The 27,737-nt window shown below is 51.7% G+C and overlaps 3 protein-coding genes across 10 annotated transcripts; 2 read left to right on the plus strand and 1 right to left on the minus strand.

Annotated features, from left to right (window-relative positions):
• Positions 1-146: 146 nt before the first annotated feature.
• On the plus strand, positions 147-1,897 carry LOC120894981 (phenylalanine--tRNA ligase alpha subunit). The gene is made up of 2 exons (XM_040297911.1): positions 147-496; positions 578-1,897. Exons 1-2 carry the CDS (start codon positions 218-220, stop codon positions 1,787-1,789), a joined length of 1,491 nt encoding a protein of 496 aa, XP_040153845.1. The 5' UTR covers positions 147-217; the 3' UTR covers positions 1,790-1,897.
• Positions 1,895-4,983, minus strand: LOC120894983 (saccharopine dehydrogenase-like oxidoreductase). 4 transcript variants are annotated; one of them, XM_040297912.1, is made up of 5 exons: positions 4,858-4,983; positions 2,799-3,671; positions 2,626-2,716; positions 2,284-2,552; positions 1,895-2,189 (listed from the first exon to the last, which is right to left on the minus strand). In XM_040297912.1, exons 2-5 carry the CDS (start codon positions 3,626-3,628, stop codon positions 2,087-2,089), a joined length of 1,293 nt encoding a protein of 430 aa, XP_040153846.1. In that variant the 5' UTR covers positions 3,629-3,671; positions 4,858-4,983; the 3' UTR covers positions 1,895-2,086. The 4 variants fall into 4 exon arrangements, with proteins under 4 accessions (XP_040153846.1, XP_040153847.1, XP_040153849.1 ...); XM_040297913.1 differs by having other exon boundaries at positions 4,758-4,865; XM_040297915.1 differs by lacking the exon at positions 4,858-4,983 and adding an exon at positions 4,607-4,717.
• Positions 4,984-5,210: 227 nt separating this feature from the next.
• On the plus strand, positions 5,211-27,456 carry LOC120894979 (baculoviral IAP repeat-containing protein 6). 5 transcript variants are annotated; one of them, XM_040297905.1, is made up of 21 exons: positions 5,211-5,761; positions 6,480-6,838; positions 6,940-9,757; positions 9,854-10,080; positions 10,158-10,379; positions 11,099-11,287; positions 11,685-12,171; positions 12,240-14,161; positions 14,242-15,031; positions 15,101-15,480; positions 15,580-16,636; positions 16,717-17,419; positions 17,506-17,749; positions 17,831-21,781; positions 21,854-22,020; positions 22,090-22,863; positions 22,950-23,192; positions 23,264-23,444; positions 23,539-23,722; positions 23,810-24,054; positions 24,137-27,456. In XM_040297905.1, the coding sequence occupies exons 2-21, from the start codon at positions 6,652-6,654 to the stop codon at positions 25,831-25,833; spliced, it is 16,668 nt and encodes a 5,555-aa protein (XP_040153839.1). In that variant the 5' UTR covers positions 5,211-5,761; positions 6,480-6,651; the 3' UTR covers positions 25,834-27,456. The 5 variants fall into 5 exon arrangements, with proteins under 5 accessions (XP_040153839.1, XP_040153841.1, XP_040153842.1 ...); XM_040297907.1 differs by having other exon boundaries at positions 10,158-10,367; XM_040297906.1 differs by lacking the exon at positions 5,211-5,761 and adding an exon at positions 6,240-6,382.
• The last annotated feature ends 281 nt before the right edge of the window (positions 27,457-27,737 follow it).

Raw genomic sequence — 27,737 nt, forward strand, 5'->3', positions numbered from 1 at the left:
GTGTGAAGGGAAGAACGGTTTTCGATGAAACGGTCACCTCTGTTCAAATTTAAAAAAATCTAACATGTGTTTTTCGAACAAGGGTGACACACCTTGGCTATAGGTACCGTGTCGAAATGTGACATGACGTGACACGCGGCATGTTATTTAGTTATCTTGTTTGCCGGTGCCAGACAGCCACTAGCAAGACGGTGCGCGCTGCTGCAGTATCATCAAAATGCAGGATATTTCGGAACGTATTCTAAAATACATCGCCGACCATGGCGAAGTGGATACGCTCGATCTGGCCACCATTTTCGGCGAGGATCATCAAAAGGTTGTCGGCGGCGTGAAGAGTATCGAGGCGACGGGCGAGCTGATCCGCTCCGTGCCAAGCACGCGCAAATCCTGGAAGCTGACTGCCGAAGGCCGGGACATACTGGAGCACGGAAGCCACGAAGCAAACGTGTTCCAGGCGGTCCCCAAGGATGGCATAGCGCAAAGCGAGCTGATGAAGGTAGGATGAAACTTGAGTTTGTGTACTGTACACTGTGCCGGGTTCGCTAATCTCTCACACACACCACCCATGTTGTTTCAGTGTGGTGGCAAGAATCCGAAGGCTGGATTCAGCAAAGCAATGTCGAACGGGTGGATCTACATCGACAAGTCTGGCGGGGCCCCGCTGGTCCGGCGCAAGGTCGACACAATCGACGATGAGGTCGGTGCGCACGTGAAAGCCATCGCCGGGGGAAAGGAATCGAGCGTACCGGACGGGGTGAAAAATGAGTACAAGAAGCGTAAGATTTTGGAGGAAAGTGTGACGAAAAGCTTCGTCCTATCGAAAGGGCCCGAATTTGCCACCACGCTCAAGAAGCTGGAAACCGATCTGACGGTGGAAATGTTGGCGAGCGGCCTGTGGAAGGATCTAAAGTTCAAGGCGTACAACTTTGATGCGCTCGGTGCACCGCCCGGCCGGGGCCAGCTGCATCCGCTGATGAAGGTGCGCACCGAGTTCCGGCAGATCTTCCTCGAGATGGGCTTCTCCGAGATGCCGACGAACAACTTCGTGGAGTCGGGCTTCTGGAACTTTGACGCACTGTACGTGCCGCAGCAGCATCCGGCGCGCGACCAGCAGGACACGTTCTTCGTGTCCCACCCGAAGATGAGCGACAAGTTCCCGCTGACGCTGGTGGATGCAGTGCGCGATTCGCACGAGCGCGGTGTCGACGGTTCGATCGGCTACCGGTACGACTGGAAGCTGGACGAGGGGCGGAAGAACGTGCTGCGCACGCACACGACCGGTGTGAGCGCGCGCATGCTGTACAAGATCTCCCACCAGCCCGGTGGGTTCAAGCCGATCAAGTACTTCAGCATCGACAAGGTGTTCCGGAATGAAACGTTGGACGCGACGCATCTGGCCGAGTTTCACCAGGTGGAGGGCGTCGTGGCGGACTACGGCATCACGCTGGGCGATCTGATCGGTACGTTCAATGCGTTCTTCAACAAGCTCGGCATCACGGAGCTGGAGTACAAGCCGACCTTCAACCCGTACACGGAACCGTCGATGGAGATCTTTTGCTTCCATCCCGGGCTGCAGCGATGGATCGAGGTGGGCAACTCGGGAGTGTTCCGACCGGAGATGACCCGCCCGCTCGGCGTGCCCAAGGGTGTGAACGTAATTGCCTGGGGGCTGTCGCTCGAGCGTCCCACGATGATCAAGTACGGTTTGAACAACATACGTGACCTTATTGGCCCGAAGGTGGATCTGAAGATGGTGCAGGATAACCCAATCTGCCGTATGGACTGTTAATTTAAAGAAAAAGCAAGCTGAACAATACATTCACAATTCAGCTGCCACGTTAGATTTGTTCTTTCGTTCCTTATCTCTAAAGAAAAAATGGTCTCTATCTGTCTGTAAGTGTTTAAATTAATCTCTTTAAGAATGTATTAGTAATAATCGATGACAGTGAAATGTTAAAGGCGACTTTGTCGCAACCACCACTAACCATTTGCAGCCTTCCCAAAGTTTGACACGTACCAAGAGTGGATTTATACCGCTGTAATGTAAAGTTTCCTCCGACCGTCCCGCCGCTGCATATTACTGCAATTACTTCGGCGGCTTGATCACTTCGAATGTGAAACCATTCTTAGACAGCTGCTCGATAAGGCTCGTTTTAGCATAGGCAGCGCCGGGAGGATAAACTCCACCGCTAGAGCACCGTAAGAAGGGGAGAAAGAAATAATGAATCATCGATCGAAGCAAGCGAGCGCAACACGAAGATCAGCAATGCTGGGGTTACTTACGTGCCGGGCATTTTATCACTTTCACGCAAAATAGTAAGAGCAGACAGGACCAGGGCAACGCAGGTCGCTCCATAGCCCGGATTGGTGCCCGACACCTTCGTGACGATCTTTTTCGTCGGAGGGCTCTTGAACTGATCGGTGGGTTCGAGCAGCTTCTCCTCCTTATCCCACCCTTCGCCGCGGAAGTAGATCGCAAACTGTGCGTTTTCCATCGATTTTTCCGTCGGACCTTCGTGCGACGCGTATCCAAAGGTGAACAGTTTTGGGAACTACAAGGTGCAGAGAATACGAATGAAATAATTATTACGTGCTACGTGCGCGAAAAGATTAGCTTGTACCAACCTTAAGCAGCATCTGACGTCCGAATTTGAACCGGCACATGATCGCAAATACGATCGCTACAAACGCAACCGCCAAAACTTGTACAATTGATCTGGAACGTGATAGGAAATGGACAGAATGGGCTTTTAGTGAGACGATACTGTCGCAAACTGCTTCGAAGCTGTTCTACTTACTCAAACGCAACGTAAGCCTTCATTTGGATTGGACGCTTCTTTTCCGTGTCGTAGAAATGGCGCTGGGAGCGCATCACGACCGACCGATCGGAACCGGGGAACGGTACCGCCCACCAGCCGTTCAGAAAACTCGCCTTATGCACCACCATACGATCCTTAAGGCGTGGCTGGAAGTTGGGCAGCCGCGTTTTGTACAGCTGTGTCCGCAGTGGTCGCAGCTCGTTGGCGTGGGCCAGCCCGTAAATTGCCGATTCCCAGGTACCGTAGTGCAGCACCGCCCCACCGTCGTGCGGAATTTTCGACGTCACCTGCAGATACGTTTCGACCGAGTTGACCACCCCGTCGAACTGGCGCTCCAGAAACACGGTGCCGAGATCGGCCGGGATGGAATCGAACCCGCAGGCTGACACCACGTACACGCCGCGCTCCTGCGCCCGCTGGTGATACTCCAGCTGCATCCGCTCCATGTACTGCGGCTCACCACTGACGTCCACATGGTGGGTGCCGGCCTCGATGCACGCCTTCACCACCGGTTCGCCGTAGAATCGGTACGGGCCGCAGCAATTGATCAGCACCTTGCACCGTTCCGCCATCTGCTTCAGCGAGTCGTCATCCTTCAGGTCGGCCGTAATGATGGGCACCTCCGACAGGTCCTTGTCCGCTTTCTTTTCGATCTCGGCCACCGTCTGGCGCAGTTTCTCGCGACTGCGACCCGCTACGCCCCACCGCAGCCCCTCGAGCAGCTTGATACCTTCGTAGATGGTGTATTTGCCGGTGAAGCCGCTTGCGCCAAAAATGATGACGTCCAGTCTTTCCTCGTTCTGTGCCATGTTTGCTGCGCTATCAGTTCACCACGTATCACGTCGTAGCAGGCTGGATGGAAAACGAATGGGAGTATAAATTTCACCGCCGCCTTTGCTGTGCACACACTGTTCTGTTGGTGTTGCCCTTTTACGATGGGGTCTGCGGTCCCGCATTAGGCAAACTAACACATTTAGCGGGCTATATGTGCCGTTACATATGCTTCACGGTGTATGTAAAAGGGGGGGGGGGGGGGGAGGGGGTGGCGAACTTGCATTCAGCAGACCATGCCGGGGAATGCGAAATGCAACAAAAGTGGGTGGTTAGCGGGGAGGAGCGGTGTTAGTTCGAACAATCGTTTCCATTCATGGGGTGGGTTTGCACGCCTCCACCATAGTGAACCGGTTGCGGTTGAAATTACATAGCGGAGGAGCGAAACAGCGCCAATACATGCACCGTTTATTTTAATTCATTTTTTTCTCTAGCTGCTGACTCACGCTTAGCTTGTAGTTGTTTTTTTTTTTGCACTCGCGTTAGTTTGCGGTTTAAGGAAATGTGCAACTTTTCTACCAATCGCCATTCCCCGACCACAAGTGTTCTTCTGAGTTGCGGTTTTGTTTTTCGCTTCTATTCCGCCCCGCTAATGATCTCATCCAACGAAGATCAATAAAAATGTATAGCGTCATCCATCACCGACTGGTACTTTGAATAAACAAATTCTCTTTGCAGACCACTTCATGCAGATGGAATGTTTTGAAAAATAATCATAGATTTAGGCTTACGCTAGAGCTTGGGTAAGCTAAACCCTTATTTAATCGGAAGAAAAGGTAATGAAAAGCAGGCCATGTAAGCAGGAGAAGCCATTTTAAACAGACTTGTATTCTGCTCCACTACACCCGTTAATGAATGTTCTTGTGTTTTGAACAACCTTAGCTTTGTGAAAATATAAAGCTGAAACTGATATCACGAAAACGAACCTAATACGATTGTAACGAACGAAATTTTACATTATCTTTTTGAACCACGCAACAACAAAACAGAATCGTTTTGGTTGCTCGCGAATTTGACCTCCGACACTGCGCCACCGGCTTACGTGATCCGAAGATTACTCGATGGCGCTTGGGAGCATGATTTGCCTGAATATAGATTCACACCGACCTGGACTTTGCACTCGATGATTATCGGCCCCCTTCGCGCACCGGTTGTAATCAGCAATATTACGATTAGGATAAAACACTGCACCGATCGTCGAACTTACCTATTTTCGCTAGAACGGCAGCCGGCGGTTGAATGAAGTGCGAGCTTCGTGTAATCGCCGCTTTATTAGGGAATTCAACAAAAAATCCCCTTTGACAGACAGTGCGATAGAAAGAGACATGCGGAAAGGGAAAGGTGATGGAATGTTGACAAATCGCTGCCGCCATCATTGCCCTGCTCGCTGTCACTTGGTGTTGTGAAAAGCGATAAAATAAGCATTGCTCTATTTATTGTCGTGTTGTACCTAATTTATAAGCTACATAAAATATTTGCTAAAAAACAAATACCATTGTGAGCATTGAAACTAAAGAATTGCTGAGAAACGGGCACAACAACAAACGAGTCACGAGCTACAGTAGAGTCCCTTGCCAACTGTCAATGTGCTGTTCTTTCCCATCTGATCTCTCCCGAACTTTCACAAGAATGATAAAACCACACACACACACTTACACACACAAAAGATTTCGTCTGGTCTGGATCACTTATTTTTCTCGTCCTGTAAAAAGTTAGTTTTTTCATGGTGAAAAGCATTCGCTGCAAACGTTGTGTTCGGTGGAAGTTACTCTAGAAGCGACCGGAAGCCGAAATCTGTCGTCCGGCCAGTTGCGATCGACGCGAATAAAAGGGTACCAAAACTGCGTTCGCTCCCTTTCGGTGATGTGAACCAGAGCGACGACGACGACAACGACGGAGCTAGCAGCAGTTTCTTTGCCGTTGTTCTTTTTTTCTCCTCCCTTGAATTCGTCGAACCTGGAGAGTTGCAGAAAATTGGCTGTGCTTCAGTGTCGCGAAAGCATTTCGGCGCGGTTTTTTTTTTGGTGTTTGGTGATAAATCTCTTCCCTTTTCATGGGAGAACAGTGGTGTGTGTAGTGTGATCAACGACCCATTGGTGTGTGCAAAATGTGTAAGTGCCGTTTTTTTCTGCGTAACTCCACCGCGGAGGTAGAGGAAGGTAGAGGAAGAGGAGATGCTGTTTCGTGAAAGATCTTGTCCGTGCATGATTTGGAGTCTCTCTCGGTTGTGGTTTTATTATTGACGAGACCATATTTTTTGCTGAACATTAAAATTGTAGGCGCGATATGCAATAATGTCCAACAGGCTATTTGTGGGTTGCTAAACGCTTGCTTAAAAAGCACATGACTAATAAGACAAGGTGCATTCTGCCTAGCGACATTTTTCCATCGAAGTTGGCTAGTGACGGGGGAGGTGGAAGAAAAAAAAAGGCAACATCGCACGCCACAGCGATTTGTAACTCCGTTCCTCCGTGCCCTTTTGCATAGGATCGGGCAGCAGAAGGGGAGAAGAAGGGGAGTGCAAATGTCATCGTTTGACAGATTGCTTGAAATAGCCGTGCGAAGCTGTGTGATTCGGGGTTATCTTTACCTGTCCGTGCCTTGCACCATTGTGGTGACACGGACACATTCGCGTAGTTGGAGAGCGAATATGGATTACAAGAAATTTCACACAACGCCATGAGAGTGTACACTTCTGTGCATTGCCTGGATTGTAATAGCAGCTTTTGGAAGTGCGAAGATAGCCGTAGCAGCTGCCTGTCCCCCCCCCCCCCCCTAAACAATCTAATCAATTCCTGTTCTATTTTTTCTCCTTTTCCCATTTCGTAGGTTCTCCAAGTAGTCTACCAAGCAACACGACGCCGGAATAGTTAACTGATTAATCGTTAGTCATCGGGTGTGTAGCGGGCGGGTGTCAAAACCGCCACAGACAACCCGCTCTTTATTAGGTTAGAATTACGTAGCAACAGAAGATCCAAAAAAAAAAACAACATAATCCATCATGGCAAGCAGCAGCAGCAGCGACGACCAGTGGTTGAAGGAGGACGGCTACCTGAACGTGGATGCAGAGTCGCGTTCGATCACATACCATCCGTATCTGAACGTGATTCTCGTCGTCGGAAGCAACGGCGAGGTGAAGCTGCTGGATGTCAACTCCGGTGTCATACTGCAAAGCTACAGAATATCGGGTACGGGTTAACATCCTCCGTGTTGGGCGCGTTGTAGGTGTGTTACTGATTGTGCGTGTTTTCTTTCTCCGCTCCCCCCCCCCCTGTTTCCTTCCCAACAGATCTTAACACAGTGCGATGCCGATACTTGCCCCAGCAGGATAAGATGTTGATTTGGAACGGGCGCAATATTTGCATGCGCGGCGATTACAACGGCGTTCTGCTGCTCGATACGATCCTGCAGGCACCCGTCACCTCGACCGACGACCGCGTGCGGCTGGAGTTGCTGCTCTCGGAGGCGCTGCTGTTTTTGCAGTGTCTGCAGAACCTGGAGGAGCACGGGCTGGAGAACATGAGCGACGTTACGAACGAGCTGACGCAAAAGATCGGCGAAGCGCAGGCCCACTCGAAGCGCGGCATTAAGGCCCAGAAGTGGGAGACGGTGTGTCTGGAGTTGCCGCACTCCTCGCTCCGCATGGTGGCGAGTGGTGTGGTGATGCAGCTGCGCCGGCTTGATCAACACATCCCGGCGATGGCGATTGCCTCGGCGATCAACGAACGGTTGACCGATTTGCTGCGGGGAGCACGGGTCACCGAGTCCGCCAAATCGGTGCAACGGTTTCAGATGTACTCGGAGGCCGCCCGGCGCCAAACGTTCGAGGCGTGGCCGCACATGGACTACAAATGGGTGCTGCCGGATCAGATGGCCCAGGCCGGGTTTTACCATCAGCCGGGCGAGAATGGCAACAAGGATCGGGCGATGTGCTTCACCTGCACCGTGTGTCTGGTGTGCTGGGAGAAGACGGACGAGCCGTGGAGCGAGCACGAGCGCCACTCGCCCGAGTGTCCGTTCGTGAAGGGCGAGTTCACGCAGAACGTTCCACTGTCGGTGACGTACGCGACCAGTCCGGCCATCGCAACGGGCGGCTTTAGCTTGATCTCGTCCGGCGATCGTGGCGTTGTCTTTTGCACCGGCAATCCGTCCGGCGACGTGACGGTGTGGAACATCGAGCGGCAGCTGACCAAGGTGCACGAGTTTCAGGTGAAGCTGCATCCGGACATACTGACGACGACCACCATCAGTCCGACCGCGACCGTCAACTCGATCGAGCTGAGTGCGCTGGCTGCGTACTTTGTCCGGACGCCGCCCGGTATGATTCTGATGCCAAGACGCGCTTCTCTCTCGCTGAAGCCGAAAATGCTCGGCACGAAGATTGTGGCGGGCGTACGGGTGAACAGCACCGAACCGTTCGACGAGGATATGGACGCGTACAAGCACGAGCCGGAAACGACCCTTCTGCTGATCGTGTACAACATCGAGGACCCGCTGCTGGAAGATATCCTGCACGGTATGCCGTTGGCAGTCGCCAATGGTATGCCGATGGCAATGGCCAACCTGCCACCGGGAGCCACCGTCACGCTAAATGCTGGCGTTGGCGCCAACGCCAAGAAGACGAGCCTGTTTACCATCATGGAGAGCACGGAGGATGATGCGGTAAAGCTGCTGTCCGAACGAACCAACCTGCTGATGGACGAGCTGAAGAGTGCAAAGCACAAGCTAATAACGCAAAAGTCAAACAAAGCGAAAAAGAAACAGTACGCCGATGTTAGCGAAAACGATAGCAGCGACGTGAGCGCACTGGCACCGGCGGACACGATGCCACACACGACGCTGCCATCCACCTCGATGAACATCGTGACGGATGCGCTGGCCACGGGTATTGGCAGTAGCACCGCTGGTAGCGGAGGCATCGCTGGAGAAAGCGGTGGCGATGGTGGAGGTGGTGGAGGGGCCGGAGACGATGGAGGAGGTGGAAGTAGTAGCAGTGAGAAAGAGGCCATTTATTGCATACCGCTGCAGTACATTGAGCTGCCGCCAATACTGATCGACTCGTACGATCATTACTACATCTCAGACACGGTTCCTTCCAGCGATAATAAATATTTGCTGGTAGTGGTTAAGTACGATGCAAGCACGGCGGCCAAAGATGCACCCACTGCTAAGGAGTCCGGCGTGCCAACCGCCAATGAGGCCGACGAAGCTGACGAACCGCAGAAGCAAACGACGGACGGCGCGGAATCTGCGGGCCCGCGCTGGTATGCCATTTTGTTCCTGTACTTTCTGAACGAGGATGGGCTGGTGCGTCTGGACGATCCGCTGACCACGTGCCTGAAGCAGGAGCAGGTGCCGTTAGAAATTACGATGCTGCCAAAGTGTGACGGCACTGGGCGGCACTTCGGTGGGCCGGAAACGGAGCAAGGAATCTTCGTGATGACCTGCGCCGACGGCAAGCTGCGCATTGTGTCGCTCAAAACGCTCGGCATCATATCGGAAGCGTCGGTAAAGGACGATCGGTTCGTGTCGGTGACGTACTGCAAAAGTTTGGAGCGGCTGTGCGGTTGCACGGCAAAGGGTTGCCTGCATTTCTACTCGTTCTACGATCTGGACGCGGACTCGAGTGACGAACGTGACGAGGAGATCGTTGTACCGTCACCGGCGGCCATAGATGCGACTGACGTACCGTGCGGCGGCACTGCTCGCGCGGATGGCGTTCAGTCTATGGATGATATCGATAACGTGACCGCTGCATCGACGGCAGGCGCAGAAGAAAAGCAAAGCAATGCCGGATCAACGGGAACTGCACAGCGAACACAAACCCAGCAGCAGCAGCAGCAACAGCAGCAACAATCGCAACATCATCCTGATGGCGTGGGACTTGACTGGTTGCTAGCTTTCCGCAAAGATATCGGCAATGTGAACAATCTGAAGATGCTCCACACGTTTACATTGTTCAGTGAGCTGTTAACGCCTTATTCCGCTGAGGTGCCTGCCTGTTGGAACGAATTGGAGCAAGCCCAAAAGCAACGGCGAAACCCGCAGCACCTGCGCCCCGGAGACGATACACATCTAACGAAAACGTGGCGATTGCACAATGATGCGTAAGTATTGAATGAAGTGTGGTGGAGATTGTTGATGACCACTTATTGAAATGATATCGTTTGCTACCACTTTTTTTGCTCCTTCCATCGAAACAGCTCTACCTGGGATGAACATCTGATCGAGCTTAACCTACCCAAATGCACCTCGCTCGGTCATATCGATTTTAAATTTTCTCTCTATCAACCGTGCGCCAACTCGCCTGCAATACAGGTGACGCTGCTAAAACAAAAGTCGATGGGTCTGTGCACGCGCCGTAAAACCCAGTCGATCAATCGGGTCGATGAGTCTATCAACTTCAACATCGGTGCCGGCGAAGGCAAACGTAAGTGTTGATGCCCTGTCGTCGCTTTTCGCGTTCTTATAGTCTAATGCTGCTGGTTGTTGTGCTTTTTATTGCAGATTTTGTCGAGAATCCGGTGCTTAGCGAGGAGTACTTGCAGGCTCGAAATGCCGAGATTGTAGTCGGACCGATCGAACTGGCCTCTTGCATGGATCTGAGCGAACAAGGTGGCTGTGTAACGCTTACCAGCCCAAAGCTGCTGAAATCGAAAGGGCGCAACTACTTGCTGCACATCAAAACGATGACGGATCTGTCGAAGGATGGACAAGGTAAAACTAGAGGTAAGCAAACAAACGGTACGGATGTAGGGGAAAGTTGGCTTAGGGTACAGAACAACGTTGGGTGTTTTTTGTTTCCTCCAATACGCTCTTGTTTGGTGTTACATAGGTTATGTTTGGTTACATTGAATATCTCATCCTGTTTTCTTTTCTTATTGTTTTATCATTTATGTTCATCCCAAACAAACTGTTTTTGTAATTTAATTACCATCTCCACCCGTTTCTCGGAGTATAATTTAGCATATTTTTATCATAGTATTCAAACATTAGGCCCCAAACTGTTAATGCAAATGTGAGGAACACTATGAATGTACTCATTTATGTATGCAATTGAAGTTTGGCAAAAGAGAAGTAAGTTCATAATTGTATCAACCGGTTCTTCCTTGACACAATCCGTATAAGATTTATTATGTCTAGTGATGATATAAAGATGTGTAGGTAATTCAATCATGATTTGTTATTAATTCTCGCCTTTGCGCTTAATTTTAAGGCTATACACTAATGTTACTAACTGATGGTCTCTGTATTGATATCATATTGAAATTCATTACCATTTCATTACAATTCACCAATGGGACAACTTGCGTCACATAATCGCGAATGGAACAAAATCTACATGCTACACGTGCCTTCGGTCTAACCTATAACACGAACGTATGACTATACAAACGTGAACTGTGCCGAAATAATACCGCTCGGTGTGTCGCCTTCCTCCCCTGCAGTGCCGGTGCGGAAGAAGGGCATTACGAGCATTCTACTAACATCGTTGTCGAATATCTCGATACCACCAAATGCGCCGCCCGGTGGCGCTGTGCAAGTCGGTAAGGACGGGTCGTTGACGATTTACCCCGTGCCCTCGCCGGCTGGGTCCGCAGCGGCAATGAAAACAAGAGCAAATGATTTCTACATAGGTAAATTTTGAACCGATAAGCCTGTTCGGTGCTGCCATCATTTCGTTACGTTTGTTGTAGTTGAGTTTTTAATTACTTATTATTTTATGGTTAGTTGCAAGCGCCGTGCACGACGGGGAGAGCAATGTTTCGTCTTATGAACTAACGAGTGAAAGGGTTTTCAAATGCAAACATAAAACGTTGCAAATTGTGTTTCTTTGTTTTAAAGCAGGCATTAATCTTAGTTTTATTGTACGCTCAATGTGTTTTTTTTTGGTTGCAAAGATAACACTTATTTACAGTTAGATTAGATTCAACGGCGAAGGTTTTAAGTAGTTTATAAAGATGTTGAAGGCTCGGGAAAGGAAATGCTTTAACGAAATGGAACTATTTTTGCACTCTCTTTTTCTCCGCCCAGGATGTGATTGGTTAAATGAAATTTCGATAACGGTACGAGCCACCCGGCAGCTGTACAAAGTGGAACAGGAACGTGCCCAACGATTGGCAATGCTCGACTCCAATATGCTGCTAGAGAACTTGTTGGGGCTGCTCCATCAGAGCACGGCGGAAACAGCGGAACTCGTCGATAATGGTAGTGGGCAAGAAAATGGCACCATATCGCCTGGGGAGAATACAATCATCATGCAGCAGAACCTTGCCATCGACATACTGATCTGGATCGTCACGATACGTTTGATGCGTTATCGCTATCCAAAGAACCCGTTCGCCAAGCGTGCCGCGCCGACCGAGCTGCGAAAGGTGGCGTCAACCGATCTGAACATCCAACAGACTGAGTGCGTGCAGATCATCGAGAAGCATCTCGAGCAGACGATTCGCCACTGCATCGTGCTGGCGAATCGTAGCATTGCACACAAATGCGTGAAGTTTATTTCCCTGGCACTGGAGTAAGTATATGCGTAGGTGAAGGAGGAACTGAAATGGAATTTATTGTTTGTGTTTTGTTGTTCCGCAGGGGAGCCCAAAACATGGTCGACAAAAACGTGTGCAACGCGTTCGAGCAAACGTTGAATGATGCCATTATCAAATGCCTGCCAGACGTAGTGAACTGCAACAATGCCGGGGCTTTGCGTTGGTTCGCGCTGCTCATATCGGGAACGACCCTGGCGGAAAACCATCTATCCATTGCGGATCATTGCCTGACCCTGCTGAAGTCGGTAGCAGAGGAGCTGCAGAAACGGAACAACCCATACACGGCCCTGCTGCGGACCCGCTTTGGTCTGCATGGTTCACCGTTCGATTCGGAAGTGTTCGACGCTCAGCTGATGGATGGACGGGTAGCTTTCGGTGGGGGTGTTGCGTATCCGTTCGGGTGTGGGCCGTCAACAAACGGGCTTAGCATGAACGGGGGCAGCAGTAGCGCTGGCTGCACAAATGCCGGCAAAAGTGCGGGTGGAAGTGCGGGCGGAACCCTGGGCTCGTCGGTACTGTCCGGCCCGTCATCCATAGATCTGCGGCTTATGTGCTTTGCGGATGGGGCCGACCTGAAGTGTTTGTTTGATCAGCTGCGCAACCGGAGCATTGGTTCACACTTTGTGGGACTGCTTGAAGTGGAACCGCTGCACTATTCGTGCTGCGCCACATCGGATGCTACCAGGTTGGAAAACGTGGATGCGAATGGCAACACCACCACCACGACTGCTACCGCCGCTACCACCACCAGCAATGTGAACGGGTTCGGCGGTCCAGCGACTGCAACCGGCAATGGCATAACGATTGAACCCGTGAGCACCGCTAACATTTTGATCGACGAATTTGTGCTAGAGAATTCGGCCGGTACCGGTGCCTTTACCGTGAAGGTGGACGGTGGAAGTGGACAAGGGGAGCACGTTGATACGATGATCGTTTCGTATTCGGAAGCCGATCAGCAGCAGGCCAACAATAGCAGCAACCATGGCAAAGCTGCTGGCGGAGGCAGCAGCAGCAGCAGCAGCGTCGATGTGTCTAAGAAAGAGTTAATGCAATCCATCGAGCTGGTGAAGGAAAATCTGGCCGACGGAATGATGAACAATGTGAAAAACGTTCTGGTAGATAAGATCTTCTTTTCCGCTCTCCAGAAGCACAAGCTAAAATCGGCCGGGAATTCGTCCGCCGACACGATCGGATTTCCTACCTATCTGCAGCAGACCAGCACAGATAGCCACGCCAAACCGCACGCCATCAACATCGGCAGCAGTGATAGCGAGATGGCAAAAGAGCTTGAAACGTTCGACGACATGTACGTGGATGATCTGTCCTGTGACATGTTCAATCCGACGCTGATAATAACGGATACGGCTGCGGCAGAGTCGGCTGCCGCCCATGGAACAGCCAGCAACACCGTTGCCGACGGGCCACGCTCTTCGAAGGGCGTTTCGTTCACTGCAAACGATGCCAATCTGGATCTACAGCAGGGGCCGCTCACCTCACTGCTGGACAACAAGATACAGGAATACTTTGAAGATAAAAGTGCCGAAGCGGAATATGCGGCCGATCAGTCGGGCGGGCTGCCGTGGCACAAGCTGCTGGCCAGTCCGCCGAAGCAAACGATCGTGGTCGAGCGGATGCATTCCTCGGCCATACGATACGTTACGCTGGATTTCGGCGCACCGATCATGCTGACGGACGTTATCATACCTGCCCATTCGGACCTGGCGTCGCTCTCGATCGACGTTTGGTGCTTTGAGGAGGAAGCGGACAGCGTGCGGCTGGTCGTTTCGCAGGACATACATTCGCGCACGCTCGTGCTGAGCGATCTGCAGCCGCCTCCCATCTGTCGGTATCTAAAGATCACCATTACTGGGCGCTACGGGATGACGGCTACGCGGTGCCGCATACCGATGGGTTCGTTCTACGGTCACATCGTCATTCTCGATCGTGAGGCGTACGCTGATCCAGGTAAGCCACGCGCATCGCTGTTCGTAGTGCATCGGAAAGAAATTAACACATGCTTTTGTTTATCTTTGTTCTGTTTTCAGTGATGAAATTCCTGCAGAAAAGGAAAACCAATGTGCAGACACAAATAAAAATTTTGAAAGCCTTGTACGAAGACGTGCATTGCCGTTACTGTTTGGCCAGCAGCAAGCTGATGGATCTGCTCGTGCCGTACTTCAACAGCGATGCTTCCAACATTGCCCACATGCAAGCATTCCTGAACCGTATGAAGGACACGTCGTTTGGAGGGGCGCTTGGTTCGGATGGGTATGGAACGTATATCAACACCACCATGCCTGCTAGCAGCAGTTTTCCGGCCGAGTGCGCCAAGGTGACGGCAGCATACGAAGAGTGCATCGGATTCCAGCATCAGCTGAACGTAATTCGTCGTGTGATCGACCGCATAAGACCGTCGGTTGATCTGAAGAACCCGACGTTGGCACAGCTAATGCTGCCAACCCAGCCCACCCCGCTGAAGCCGGGCGATGATCTGAGCTCGATCTACACCGACAAGCTGCGAATCATGAGCGAGTGTTTGATAGAGGTGGTACTGCAGCTGGTAACAACGTACGGCAGTATGCCTGGGTTGGCAATGATCGAACAACAGCAGCAGCAGCAGCAACAGCAGCAGCAGCAAGTACAACATATTAGCCAAGACATGTGCAACTTGCTGTTTGATACGATGGTCATTGCGGGCGACGCGCACACTCAACTTGCCACCTGCTCCATGCTGGTTCGGATGTGCTGTCTCGAGTCGTGGTGGGGCGATTTTCTTGCGGATAAATTTTTGACGCTGTATTCTTCACAAAACGATCGTATTTTCCCGCAGGACCGGTAAGCAATAAGTGATTGAATTGCAGTCGCGCAATGGCCTACATCAGCTTATGTCTTCTTTTTTTTCAGCGTATTTCTACTGCTCACCTACTTGGGACGGCGAAGTATCGCGATTGGCCGTAGTCGCACGACCGTGATTGATGCGATCTTGCGCAGTCTGGCAACACTGCTTGCGCCGCTGGCCACTAGTGCCGCATCTGGTATGAGTATCTGGTGCAGTACGGACTTAAATCTGATTGGCTGGATATTGCTGTTTTTGTCCGTGTGTCTGGACGATGGAACGGAGGGCAGAAAGGATCAGAACAATATGCGATGGGATTTCATGTCTGGAGAGACCGATATGGTTAAGGCTCGAATGAACATCAACAACAGTGGTTTGCGCACGTTGACCCGATCCTTCAAGAAGCGGCTAATTCAAACAAAGCAGTACAGCTCACTCACAGGAGGAGGTATGGTTTGGTGTAGTTTGTTTGTTTGCTTAATTTTGACGTGACCAGTCGTCGACACCCTGTGGTATTGTAAATTGACGCTTTATTTCTTTCCTTCAGGCGCTTCATCAAAGCTGGAGATGGCATTAAAACAGCAAGAAAATCAACTGAAGAAGCTGACCGTGAACATAAAGCAAAGCCTTGGCGATTACATCAATGAGATAAACAGCAAAATGAAAGAGATTGGTAACTCGATTATGGTACCGTCCTCGCTGAGTAAGACCGAGACGGCAGGACAGGACGGTAGCAGTGCAATGTCGTCATCATCGGGCGGCGGCATGCACGCCACTTCGTCTACCGCCAGCAACATGACCCAACTGTTGTCTTCTGGCTCGAAGGGTGTGGGCAAGTTTGTTAACATTGGCGGCGAACGCACGATAAGAGACACCTCCAGCGATACAGTGATGGGCCATGGAATGTCCGCTTCTAAGGGAGCGGGTGACTCGGCCGACGGAGAAACTCCTTTCGATGCGGGCCTAAAGTCAATGAAAATCGGTAAAATTATCGTGGTGATTCGTGGCCTTATTGGGTTGCTGCTCAGCATGGACTTTACCTGCAACATGGATCTGTTCCTAATCACGTGCAAAATTGTGGCGCGGCTCGTGTTGGCCTGCCGGCCAGCGCTGCAGCTGTCGAAGATCATCACCACGAACCAGCTGCTGCAGCTGATCAGGATTGCGGTATGGGAGAATCAGCAGCAACCGTGGGCAGTGCATGCCATCACCTGTCTGCTGCAGGATGTGTTGGAAGCGGACAAAAGCTTCAAGGACGATGAAAACGACACCTCCGACTCACCGAACGACGACGGAGCTGCCGGTGTGGCGGCTTCCGCACACTCAACTGGATCAAATGCGACACTGCACTCGATGCGACCACCGGCGGAAGTACCGTACAAACAGCAGCATCCACTGCAGAGCACGGCACATCATGTGTCGTGCGATCTGAGCTACGCCGATGTGGCGAAAAGTCAGCTACCCTCGGTGGTGGAATGCGATGATCCGGAAATGGAGGAAATACTAATAATCGACGAAATATTTTCGGCCCGAGAAAAACGCTTCCACAGGCGTGATATTGGCGCGTTTGCATCATTCTCTAGCAAATACAGCATCACAAACAAGTGAGTTCATGTTTAAAAATGTTGGCTGAGCTTTTCGTTCTTATAATTGAACCGGTTCCATCTCTTTTGTTTTGTTCTAGACCGGTTTCTGTGGCAATGGACGCGCGGCTGGAAATGGGACTGGATACGAATGTGGAAATAGTGTTACGCCGCTTAACGACTCGCTCTGCCTTCAATCTGATCACGAGCTTACCACACGTTGCCATGATGCCCGAGCTGCTCGGTATTGGCGCTTCGGCGGGACAACCGTCCGAATCGTTGCCACCCTGGCCGGACACGATCACGGACGTGTGGTCGGGACCGGAATACCTACAGGGGATGGAAACGAACGTAATGCTAACCGAGGTGTTCGACAACATCCTTTCCGATCTGCACCAACTGGATTCATGGCTAAATCTGGAGAAAATCCTCCAGCTCTGGCTGACGCTGAACGGCGAGACGCTGGAGAATATTCCTGGAAGCTGTTCGACCGGATTGAACCCTTACTCATTTCCGCGTATCCCGTTCGGTGATCGGGCGGTGAAGGGGCTGCTCAAAGCGCTTGCGTCACATCCGAACATTAAGCTGCGGGCCTGGTGTCTCGGATTTCACTGCCTGATTTTGGCGTGCAAACCGCACTTTGAAGCAGACTGTCTCGATAATATGGCTTCGAGTAGTGATAATCATTTCCGCCGCATGGGAACTATGATAGTGCAGGATGAAAACTTCGAGAAGATGCTTTTGCGCTTTTTCTCTGGCGCTGATCAATCGTTGATTTCCATGGATGGTGGTAGCAGTCGTTACGTAAGTCGATTTGCTCGAATTTGTCACCAGAAACCTAATAATTGTTCCAAATTTCAAACTAAAACATTGCCGTCTACCCTTTGCAGGCTGGACCAACGGTGTGTAAGCTTGTGGTGGAGCTGTTCATTTGGCTGGAAATCCGGTGCAATGTCGGTGAGGAGCTGAAACAAACACTGCTTAGGGTAACGTTGCATTTGGTGCAATTCGGCGGTGCGATTGCCAACCAGCAGGGTCCCATCGATGCACAGAGTCAAATGATAAAGGAGCTGCTTAACGTCCCCTTCAACAAGAGCGATTTGGGCATCGCAATGAGCATCATTGAGTGTGTTTGTAAGTAACCGTTGATGCTTGTTTTTACCGTTTTTTATTATTTTTACACGCTAATAAAACTTCTTTCTCCTTTCCTCACAGCCCATCTCGTGTACAACAATGTAGTGAATGTAGAGAAGCTATACTGTCAGAAAACGGTTGAATCGAACAACTCGGGTGGTATGCTGGGTGGAGGGATGCGCTTTAGTAGCCTCTTTGCAACCGTATTCAACGCGGAATCGAATCGCGCGTGTAAAACCGCCACCGACAGTTCGCTGTTGGTCGATTTGCTAAAGCTGGCGTCGATACTCGTGAACACGAAAAACCCCCACGTCAGCACTGGAGCGGATGGTGGCAGTACGGCCGAAGATACCGCCTCAGCTAGTGTGCAAGCTGGCGCCGGTGTGGACAACCTGAACACGTCCAGCGAGAGTCAGACAGATGAGATCAAAGCTGAACAACAGCACACCGGAGGTTCTGGGGGTGCAAGTGCTGGAAACGGTTCCGGAGCCGGTGTCAACAGTGGTAGCGCAGCGTCGGGAAGTGGTGAAACCCGCCCGAAGGTACCGTGCTTCGCTGACACTGTGTTGCAGCATTCGCCAACGATGAATCGATTGCTGAGCACGCTTTCGCACTGCAGTCATTCGTCTTTGACAATGCTCGTAGCGTCCACAGTTAGCTATGGCAATGGGGCTGATAGTGGAAGTGTGAAAAACCTGCGCAATACGTACCCGGAGTTGTGTACCGTGGCGGATGCGGTCTTTCAGCTGCTGCTATACCTAAGCCGTACCGCGTCGCAGAATGAGCTGATAGTGAAACCCCTGTTCGAGTACATCAATAACGCATCCAACGCGAGACACGCAATGCCTAAGCTGCACCTTTCCGAGCCTTTCTTGTGGTTCATCCTGAAGGTGCTCGGTACGCCCTCGTCGGTTGCCATCTTCACCGAGCTAGGCGGCGTACAGGTGCTGTGCGAAAGTTTGGTCCGCAGCAATCGAGCGCTCATCAACACACAACCGAGCCTGGTGTCGATGATAATGCAGCGTTTGTCGAAATCATCCGTCGGTTTGCACGGCACGGGCGGTGCCGGAGGAAGTGGAATGGCGGGCGGCAACGGTGGCGGAAGCTCGTCGAAGAAGAGCACCCCGATCGTGGCGACACCTCGCAACGAGGAGGGTCTGATCAACTTCGCTCCCTATTCCACCATTACGTCGGACAATCAGTCGGTGCAGGCGGCGGACGTGTTGATCCAGACACCGATCGCTTCCCATCGCCGGGCTAGGAACCCAGCGTGGAGCTACCTGTTCTATCCCAACGAGTCGAATGTCGATCTCACGATCACACTCCCAACGGCGGTCCTGCTGAAGGAGGTGCAGCTGCAGCCGCATCTTGCCACGCTTGCCACTTGCCCTTCGGCGGTGGCAATCGAGGTGACGCGGGACAGTATCCTCGGCCCGATACCGATTACGCAGCCCATCTCGACCGTGGGTATGACGTGCATTCGGTTGCGCTTTGCCCAGCCAGAGATTGCGACCAGCGTGATCATACGGTTGTACCGGCCTCGCGATTCGATGAACATTGGACTGACGCAAATATCCATCCTGGGTACGACCACGTTCGGCGAGCTAGCACAATCGGGGACGTCCGGTTTTGGCGGAAGCCAGATGCAAAACTGGCCCAGTTGCCCCATGGTAGCGTTTAACGGAGCATCAGGATCGGGCGGTAATCTGAAACCATCGAACGATTTGTGCAACAGCGTCAGCTATCGGAAAGCATTTGGTTTGGGCGATATGGACGCCGGCGTCGGGCTGGGAGGTGCCGGAGGCGACGACGATCGAATGGCCGGCGCAGCACGCACCAGCCTCGGGTGGCTGCGTGTGCTGACGCAGTGTTTCGGTGTGACTATATACTACGCCGACCAGCAGCTAGCAAATCGTGTGATCGATGCCGCGAATGAAGTGACTGGCTTCATGGAGGCTTGCTGCGCGCTGCTCAACATTGCCCCGAACAGTCCGAACGACACGCTGCAAAATCTGGAAACCGTGCTGTTGAAGCTGGGGCTGCACAGTCGCGAAATGGGTCTGCGGCTGATCAACACACTGCTGCGCCAAAGCATACCCCAGACGTTCCAGCTCTCGAATGATTCCATCTCGGACCTGCTGTATCAGCTGTGCACGATGCAGAACGAACACACGCGCGACAGGCTGCAGGCCATGCTGGAGTGGGTGCTGACGTTGTACGAGCGCTACCGGCAGAGTATGGCCGCGGGAGGGACGAGCACGATCAATCAACACCGATTGGCCCTTCACGCCACCAATCCGTACAGTGGGTTCGTGCGTTGCCTGGCAGCCATTCTGTGGCAAGCTTTCGCGACGGATCTGATTCCGGAACTGCTGGACATGGTCTCGCGCGAGCTGTTCGATGTGCTGTTCAGCTGGGTACAGGAGCTGGAACAGCACGAGGGTGGTGCCGGTGCCGGGCCGTTGAAGAAAGCGATCGATGCGCTGCTCTGCTCTGTTTGCTGCATCCGGCCGGAGTTTTTCACCATGCTGCTGCGGCGCATGGGCGTACTGGTGCCGAACTTGTCCACCGATCTGACGGCGTCGATTTCGGACGATCGAAAGGATGGCGAACGGCGCACGGACGACAGCAAGCAGGAGGAGTCGGACACCACGGAATGGTACAGCCATCTTGTGATAGAGGATATTGCTTCCTTGGATTTGTCCTCCAACCAGCTGGCAACGATTGCCATGGCCAGCCAGTCCCCGTTGGCCATACAGCAGCTGATTGATTCTGGGCTGCCGAAGCTGCTGAATTCCGTCATCCTGGAGTTTTGCCGTCGTGCCACGAACTATGTCGAGCGAATGCGGCGCGGAACTGTGAGAGCAGCAACTAGCGGCACTAGTCAATCCGGTGCCGCCGCTTCGTCTGCTGGAGCTGGCTCGACGGAGGGGGCCTGTCTAACGGATGCCGACAAGTGGAGCGGCAGTGAATCGACCGAAAGTGCTAAACTTCACCCGATGGTTAACATCCACAAGGTGACGGAAATTCTGGCCTTCTTCACGGAAATGTGCTCCGAGGGGCACATGCGCGATTGGTTGGGCAGCCATGAAGGCGCCATATTTTGGGAACCCTTGCTGCTGCTTCTGTGCAACAGTCAGCTCGCTAACGTGACGCGCGACATAACGACCCAGTCCTGTCTGGAGCTGGAGGAGTGCTTCATCAAGTTCCTGTCGCGTGCCACGACATGCCATCCCAAGAATCAGGAAGTGCTGACAATTAACCTCATTTCCGTGATACGCAAATCTGATCCGACGGAGGAAGCGATGCACGGCGGCCCAACCGATGGTGCAGCGCCGCCCATCACGTCCGCTCCACCTCTGTTACGCAGCTGTATTTCCGGGTTCACCCGCCGGCTGGTATTGCAAATTTTGCTCGAAAGCGAAAAGATAATGGTGGCGGTACGCAGCGATTTACCTTTGCTGCAGAGCAAAGAAGTAAGCGGTACGAGCTCCGGTGGACTGTACAACTCCATCGCCAACCATCCGTCGAAGCGGCCTAACGCGCACCTGATGCTGTTCCAGCTGAGCACGAATGCCAAATGTCAGGACATACTGGACCAGTGTGCGGCGGCAGTTTATCAGCCCATCTTGCCCTCTGCTGTACCTGCAGCCACGTCGGTGGCCACTGCATCACAACCTGCGGGTGTGGCTGTTGCAACGGCAGCCTCCGCTGCTGGAGGAACCTCATCGTCTACAGCTGCAGGCAGTAGTGGTGGTGGGATCGGTAGTGATCTATCGATGCTAACCGGTGGTGGCGTGTCCACACTGGTCACGAATGTAGGTGGCGGCGGTAACGGAGCGATGGTATCTTCCGCCGGGGCAGGCTCTTCTAGCAGCGCACAGGGCTGCCGGGACAGTGAACTATGGGAGCTGGGCATCGGGCTTGAGTTTCTCAGCGTTGCGGCCGGGGTAACGGCCAAGGACAAACGGCTGAAGGAGGCGAAAAATCAAGCAACAACCATGCGCCGGAAGGATTTGCTTTCAATGTTCAGTAAGTTTCGGCGTTAATTGTGTGTCCTGTTGTGAATTGGCGAAGTAAATCATTTTGTTTGCATGCTTACAGAGATGAAGATGGATGATGCTAAGCTCTCCGTACCGGATGGTCTGTTCCTAACGCACTCGGCCGTGCCGGAAGTTATAATAACAAGCGACACAACCATCTCCCAACTGCTGACAATGCTAAAATCAGCCGGTATATCGCTTTCGATACCGTGCATCAATCTGAACTTGGTAATTTTGATTGATCTTGAACTAGTGGCTTTCTATTCGGGGTTTAATTTCTTAACTTGTTTCTTAAAGATCGACTCAAAGAATCGACCAGCTACCGATGCACCGTCCAGTGGGGAATCTTCCTCCATGTCCTCGTCGTCCGGGCCTGGATCGTCTGCCTACATGCGAGCGACGGAGTTTTTGCCCCTACCCTCACCATTGCAAATCTTTTCGAGCCGCGGTGGTCTCTCGCTTCTAGCCCACTACCTGCCGACCGTGTATCCGGAGATGCCGAAAACCAGTGCCTACTACATGGACAAGGATCGCAGCCCGTCGGGAGCGGCAGGCGTCGGCAGTGTCGGTGCCGGCAATGAATGGGTGAAGCTCGAGCAGATGGATGAAATCTACGAAGATTTGGATGATATCGTCGCCGAATCGTCACCCAAGGCGCAAGCGATTACGGCCATCCCGCAGCATTCGCTCGCCGCGTTTGCACTGTTCCTAAAGCTTCCGGCGTACTCGGAAGTGTTGCTCAACGATACCGTCCGGGCGCAGTGTTTGCTGCGCTTAATACTGGGCGTTACCAGTGACGGTGAGGGTAATGAAATTTACAGTCTGCCCCTGTCCAGCACATTGCCGACGTTGCCGTTCGAGGTTTTCCGGCAGCTACTGGAATCGTCGCCACTGACCACCGACGACGGTGTACTGCTTCGGCGCATGGTGATTGAAGTTGGTGCAATACATCTCGTGTTGAACTGTCTCAGCATCTTTACGCACCATAATGGCAGCGGGTGTTCCGTACGAACAGCTGGCGCTGCTTCTGGGCAAGCCGGAACAAGCGCTGTCACCAGTACGGCCAATAATGTAAGTAAAAAATGCATGCAGGTTCGATATAAGGGAAGCGTTGTTAAAGGAAAACATTTATCAAATATAAATATCCTCCTTTAAAGGTGTTCGACACAATGTATCAAGGCATATCTACCGGCACTGGCACAAACAAATCGTCCTCCACTATGACTGGCAACGCTACGGCTAACAATACCGAGGACCAGCTGAATGCTGACGATAAAGGACATATGTACTGGGCGAAGGGAACCGGATTCGGTACCGGCTCCACCCAACAGTCGTGGAACGTGGAGCAGGCGCTTATGCGTCAGAAAAGTGAAGAAGAACACGTTACCGTACTGTTGCAGGTAGGTCTCGAAAGCTCTGTCTCGTGCTTCCTAGACAATGTTCGCTAAATGCAACACCCATTTTCTCACAGGTTCTATCGAGTTACATTAATCCGGGCTGCAATAGTTACGTTATCAGTTCCGGCACGGAAGAATTGCACAACTTCAAGGATTCGTTCGAATCGGTCGGTGAACTTCCACCCATCTTCCTTGATCTCATCCAGCAAAGCTGTCTCATTCCCGCCCTAAGTTCCTATTTGCGCAACGATTCAGGTGAGCGCAGCGCACGATTACGACGGCTTCTAGCGCAGCTACCACCACGGGATATAGGTGCAAGTTAACGAATAATGTTCTTTCTTCCTTTCAGTGTTGGACATTACGCGGCATATTCCACTGTATCGTGCAATTTTGCAGCTGCTGCGAGCCATCTCCGTATCCAATCAGCTAGCGATGCTGCTGGTGAACAAGAGTGCCAGCGAGGGTAAACTATCTATTGCAGGGCTGCTGTCTAACATGAAGGCTTGCGTGGATACTTATGCTAGTCGGTTGAAGTAAGTAACCGCTTGTGCTTGTGTGATTGCGCTGCTGTGGGTAATTTGTTAATCTGCTCGCTTTTCAACCTTTCTTGCGCCAATTAGGGTTAACAAAAAGTCAAACCTGAAAGGGCAGACGCAAAAAATCATCGTCAGCTTGGACGATGGCGATGATGAAGGGTTGGCGCTGATGATGCATGACATCCAGCTGACGTCGTTGCTGGTACAGAATGCAACCAACATTGACATCACGAACGCGGCCGAGGAAGAGGAAAAGCAGCTGATCCCGCGTCCAATCACCAAGTCCGTCGAAGACAAGTATTTGGAGATAATGAAAGCGCTGCAGTTCGGTAAGATGAGCAACATACTCATGTCGTGCGTTTAGTTTGCGAATGAAAACTTAACGCGGCGTTTTTGTTTGTGCTTTTACAGACACTTACGAGATGATTGCAGAGTCCGAAAATGGCTATCGCTTTACGATTTCACACCACTTCGAAACGAACGTACGGATGGCGGGCGACCGTGGCCATCCGGGGCGCGTGAAGCGGTTGGCGCAGGAAACGGTGACCCTTTCCACCAGCCTGCCCCTGTCGTACAGCAGCTCGGTGTTCGTACGATGCGATACGGATCGGCTGGACATCATGAAAGTGCTGATTACCGGACCGGCCGAAACGCCGTACGCGAATGGGTGCTTCGAATTCGACGTGTACTTCCCACCGGACTATCCCAACTCCCCGATGATGATCAATCTCGAAACGACCGGTCGCAACACGGTCCGCTTCAATCCGAACCTGTACAACGACGGCAAGGTTTGCTTATCCGTGCTGAACACATGGCACGGGCGGCCGGAGGAAAAGTGGAACGCGCACACGTCCAGCTTCCTGCAGGTGCTGGTGTCCATTCAGAGTCTTATCCTGGTGCCCGAGCCGTACTTCAACGAGCCGGGTTTCGAGCGTAGCCGCGGCACACCGACCGGCACGCACAGCTCCCGGGAGTACAACAGTAACATCTATCAGGCGTGCGTGCGGTACGCGATGCTGGAGCAGCTGCGCCATCCGTGCCCCTGCTTCCAGGACGTCATACACGCGCACTTCTGGTTGAAGCGCAACGAGATCTGCAACCAGATCGAGGAATGGATCGCCGAGCTGAGCCATCCGTTGCAGCACGAGCGAACCGGCCGAACGATATCATTCAACGCCATGGTATTGCGCCGCCAGTATCGACAGCTGCGCGAGGAGCTTGCCAAGCTGACGCCACCGGAAGGGCTGGAGGAGGCGGACTTCCCGTTCAACGCTGGCAGTAACGTTACGCCCACAACACCTTCCACTGCTGCGACCAGCACGACCACCGCCGCGAACACTGCGACGGTGTCGTCTAGCGGTGCGGCGCTTCTCACCTGTCCCTCCGGTTCAATGATGCATTCCTCTTCATCCTGCTCTTCGTCCTCTTCATCGACGTCGTCGTCTTCGTCCTCTTCTTCCTCGTCGTCGTCCTCTTCGTCTACTTCGTCGTCGTCGTCATCGAACTCATCGGTGCATAGCCAGCAAGCCGTTGCTGCTACTGCCACCTCCAATGCCAATGTGGCCGATAGCCTCGCAACGGACGGTGCAGACGGTTCCGACAGTGGCGGTAGCGCCCTTCTTCAAACGGACGGACTGTCGGCAAGCCTAGAGGATGAGGCAGAAGCGGTTAAGGCAGTGGGAGGAGGAGGAGTACGCGATGGTCACGAGACTGACAGTGGTGGTCATGAGACGGGTGAGATGATGACCGAGGAAGTTGCCGTCGTATTCAGCGACCATTCCGAGGAGCAGTGCAGCGAAAGTACCGCTCCATCCGGAGCTTCGGGTACGGGCGGTGGAGACTGCAGCGAATCGTCGTCGAGCGGCGGCAGCAGCATCGTGTGCACCGGTGTGTCCGCCAGCTCCGTGGACAATAGCACCAGCGAATCGTCGGCTGCCGTGACCGGCTGTTTGTCCGAGGAGACGGCCGGCTCCAACCAAATGGCCAGCACGACGGACGACATTAGTAGTATCAACAGTAACGAGAAGCCAATTAGTAGCAGCGTGCACGAATCCCTAGACGATGAGGCCGATCTTTCGCTGGAAGAGATGGCCCTGTCGCTGGTTTAGGGTGAGTGAAGTAAGCCGAGGGTGGCAAACACACACCATCGTTGTACATTCGTTCTATTCCTTAACGTACTATAATTTCCACATTTCTTCATAAACTTATGTTCCGGGGTAAGGATATACTAAGGAACATAGCTATAACATACATGTATTCCCCGTTCATATGGTGAAAATAAGTCACGGAGAGAACCCTAGCAGCAGCAGTAGTACGTTGGAAGCAGGAAACAGGCTACAGGTCGGTGGTATATAGTATAGAGCATTCAAACACCGTTTTGTGTGGTATGTGTTTAGGCGCGAAAGCTTTTGCTGTGGACTGTATGGATATGGATCGTAGCAAATTGCGTGCAGTGATGTGATATAATTAGATATGCTATCAATGCGCAGAGGAGGACATACCAGATGAGCTTTCGATCTCAGACGAAAAAGGGGTTGCCGACGGCGGACAGGATTAGGGATGAAAATGAGAAATACTGAAGAAGGTGGTGATGTGCAGGCAATTGAACGGCAACGGAAAGGCGAAGGAGGGAATGGATCTATTCTTTGATTTTGTTTATTTATAAGATAAAGCAACAAAACACACCCCATTTCAAAAGAGCCATAGATGAAACACAGAAACAAAACAAACCAACCCCCGTAGATTAATCACATTTAATAGCTCCTGTATCTCTTGAGTATCTTACTTTTATAGCGACAGGTCCGTACACAGCTTGTACCACCTTACCTGATGTTGATAGAGAGGAAGATGTTGTTTTTGTTCTGGGTTTCGAACGAATTGCAATGAAACAATGTAGGTTTTATCGATGAGCTTTCGGATTAGCTTAGCGCGCCGTTCGTTTGGGAAAACCGGCGGATTGGCGGACTGTTGAAGGATTTTTTTTTGTTTTATTATTTCGGCAACACATTTTCATTTGTATCATTTTGTATCCCTATATGTATTGTTTAGCAGTTGCTGAAAGCCGATGGCCACAGGATATAAATCACCAATGGCAACCAATAATCCCTCTTTCAGTTCCCAAATGTATATGTACAGCAGCAATACGAAGTATGGTCAATAAGTGTAATAATCAGTTTTATTTGCAATTAGGACTTTTTTCTTTCACTCATTATATTCGTGTGTAACACACATTCAATTTCTTCCTGTTGTCTGTTCTCTCTCTCTCTCTCTCTGCTTTGAGAGCGTAAACTTACCTACTTAACCGGCGTATCGCATGACTCCTTTTGGTTGTCTGTCGTCGTTCTGTTGTGGGGGGGTGGGTGTGAACGAAGCACGACGCACGTTGATCAGGGAATAAATCACTGGGAACGAAGACTTGAACTACTTCAACTAACATTTATCCAACAACATTTGACCCGATAGCTGCTCTACATATGAAAAGAATCAGACAACAGCAGCAGCAGCAGCATCTCGCCGCAGCAGTGTGTTTCCATCAAATCGGATATGAAATACGGGTTTGCGACAGAAACAAAAAAAAAATCGCTCCCTTCTACGACGAAACACACTTGGAAGTATGCTCTATATATAGAGAGGGGTTCAAGCACATGGAATCCGATAAATAAGTAATTAATTAATGGAAAAAACAACAACAACAACACACGCAGTAATAAATGTAATTTAAATAAACTGTCCACTAGTGGGTTGTGCGCGCTCTCCCCGAATCCGAAACGTTCCGGTGAAAGTTGGTGAGTTTTGTATTAAAAAGAGTTTGCTTACTTTCCATAACTGCCACGAGTATGATTTAATCAATATGCAGATGTGTGATTCTCTTCCTGGAAAACACGTGCCCTGTCGGGCAACCCATTTGCCGAAACAGTTACACTAATATTGTTGACCCAGCCTCTAGATAGTGCGATATCCGATACCGACGCATAAGCGCGTGGTGATTGCGCCAGCAGCGTTAATTCTCCTT

The sequence above is a fragment of the Anopheles arabiensis genome, chromosome 2 (assembly GCF_016920715.1).
Source record: "Anopheles arabiensis isolate DONGOLA chromosome 2, AaraD3, whole genome shotgun sequence".
Taxonomy (NCBI): domain Eukaryota; kingdom Metazoa; phylum Arthropoda; class Insecta; order Diptera; family Culicidae; genus Anopheles; species Anopheles arabiensis.